At 63.8% G+C, this 2,550-nt stretch overlaps 1 protein-coding gene across 1 annotated transcript; it reads left to right on the top strand.

The window, feature by feature from the left end:
- Positions 1–400: 400 nt before the first annotated feature.
- Positions 401–2,359, top strand: DICSQDRAFT_175993 (uncharacterized protein; the record flags this gene model as incomplete). Its single annotated transcript, XM_007371818.1, has 1 exon — positions 401–2,359. The coding sequence occupies one exon, from the start codon at positions 401–403 to the stop codon at positions 2,357–2,359; it is 1,959 nt and encodes a 652-aa protein (XP_007371880.1).
- Between the last annotated feature and the right edge of the window lie 191 nt (positions 2,360–2,550).

The following is a 2,550-nucleotide window of genomic DNA, read 5'->3' as shown; positions in this document are numbered from 1 at the left end:
AGCCCCGAAAAGGGAAGGACCCTTCGAGATCGACGAGATCACTGGTCCAGTCACGGTTCGGCTGAAACTCCCTAAGGCCTGGAAGATCCATGACGTCTTCCATGTGAATCTACTCAAACCTTATCGAGTCACCAAGGAACACGGGCCAGACTACCCCAGACCGCCTCCGGAGACCGTAGAAGGCGAAGAAGAATGGGAAGTCGAGGCCATCTTGGCCCATCGGAAACGTGGGAAAGGCTATCAATACTTCGTCTCTTGGAAGGGCTGGCCTAGCAGCGAAAACTCGTGGGTTTCCGGGAAGGAGATGACTAATGCGCCGAAGCTCCTCACCAAGTACAAGAAGCAACAGCGACTCTAGGGAACGACCCCAACCCACTCCTCTCTCCTGCCAATCAACACCATGCCCCAACTCGCCTCTACCTACCGTGCTGTCCCCAAAGACGTCCCCACCCCCCAGTGGTTCCTCGACCACGACTTCCACCTCTCCTTCCTCCACCTACCCGGCAATGAAATCGCCGGATACGGCCAGACCTCCCAACGTCAATACATTGGGTGGCTCCTCCTCCAACCTAGCCCAGAATTGCGCAACGTCCTGGAATGGCGATTTCGGGACGCCCCGCCCGCCAGTCACGCCTGGGCCATCTACGGCGAGTCGGTCGTCACCCTCACCCACCTCCGGACCCTCGACTGGGACGTCGGCGAGATTACCGACCCATCTGGTCAACGACGGGCCTACGACACTGTCTCCCAGCTGCGGGCCACAACGATCGCCATGTCCGACCACGCTTTAGATATCGTTTGCGCCCCTCATCATCTTTTCCTCATCGCTGACCTCGTCAACCACATAGAGCAGGTTGACCGCGACCGCGAGCGGACCTGGCTGGAGCGTGTCATCGCCAACAACGACAGCCACGCCGCCTCCCCTATTCCCCCCACCCCGCCTCTGCCCGCCCCGGAATGGGGGAACGCGGCTGACGTCTCCGGATGGGGCAACACCAACGTCGACTGGAGCAACACTAACTGGGGGGACGTCCCCATGGACGAGGCCGACATGGAGTGGTCCTCTCCTATACAACCTTCACGCCGCTCCCCTCCACCCCGCGACTCCCCTTCCCCAACACTGCAGCACCTCCGCCCGATGCCCGATTGCCTACGCTCCGGCGCGCCCCCTCTGACCGGTACGCGCCCCTCTCCCCGCTCTCCCAGCCCCACCCCCCGCTCCCCGAGCCCCGTCGACGAGAACGAACCCCCGTTCACCATGGTCGTTGACCCCACGTCGCCACTGGAGTGGCCGACCTCAATCGTCCGAACGGTCCTCGGCACCATCAGCGGAGGCGACCTCACCGACACCACCGACCCCGACGCCCTGTCCGCGCCCCCTGCCCCCCCAACCCCCCCGCTCCGCCAACCCAGACCCCGCACCCCCCCCTACCCCACCCCTGCTCTGGGCCCCGCCACTGTCCACTATCGGACGCCCCTCCTCGGCTATGCAGCATACGGAGGGGCCCTCCTCTACGACGAGCGACTCCCGGACGGCTGGCAGATCGGGCCGGACGAACCCCGTCACGTCGGCGGACACCCTTGGGAGTGGCGTATCTCGGGCCACCTCAACGGGACGGCTCTCCTTGAGGTCCAGCTCCGGAGCTACGCCTGGGACGAGCGGTGGGAGCAAATCCCTGGCGTCGACAATGCCTACCTCATCGGTGTCTTGGGCGACAACCTCCACCCCAGTGGACGGTTCACGGAGACCCAATATCTCGGGTTCCTTCGGGTGATGATCCAGGCACGCGACCCCACCGCCCGCGTCACCGACCACGACGTATGGCGAGAAGCGGCCGACAACCTCGTGGACGCCTACGACGTCTGCAACATCCCCGTGTCGGTCCGTCAGTACCGGAACGGACGCGCCGTGCGGCTCTACGACAACATGTCGGCGCACGACGTCCATCGCAGCCTATGGGGGAACTTCTACGACGACGAGATCCTCGACGTCTCCGACTACGGCGAGTCTCCTCCACCCACCCCTGCCACACCCGCCGCACCCATCGAGGACGTCCTCCGTTCTCGCAACCCCTCCCCCGTATCGCCGCCCGCTGTCGTCCATGACGCCCCCTTTGACGCCAACCCTTTCCGCCCCGTCCGCCCCGCCCCTGCTAACCCTTCGTCCCGTTCACCATCGCCCCCCGCCACCTCCTCACCCATCGCACCGTCACCGTCCCGCACAATCACCTTCATTGCTGGAGGCTACTTCAGCCCGGACAACCCTGGCTTGCGCATCGGGCTCTGGTACCCACCCGCGCCTTCGTCACCACTCACGGAGCCGGACTTGGAGTTGAACGATCGGGACGATCGTGCTTAGAAACGGGGGTAATGTTACCGTTGGTACGCCCCACCCCCTATCTTTTCGTTATTGGACTACTCCTTCTCGTCGCCCTCGTGTACACTCCACTCCCCTTCCCGTCCCCGACGACCTATGCTTACCTTCCCGTTCCCTCGTCGTCCGCCTGTACACTATCACCCCCGTTCCGCCCCCTGACGACTATGTTCCTA

Source organism: Dichomitus squalens, assembly GCF_000275845.1.
Source record: "Dichomitus squalens LYAD-421 SS1 unplaced genomic scaffold DICSQscaffold_325, whole genome shotgun sequence".
Lineage (NCBI taxonomy): Eukaryota > Fungi > Basidiomycota > Agaricomycetes > Polyporales > Polyporaceae > Dichomitus > Dichomitus squalens.
The sequence above is the reverse complement of the archived record's forward strand: the minus strand, read 5'-3'. Positions and strand labels throughout refer to the sequence as shown.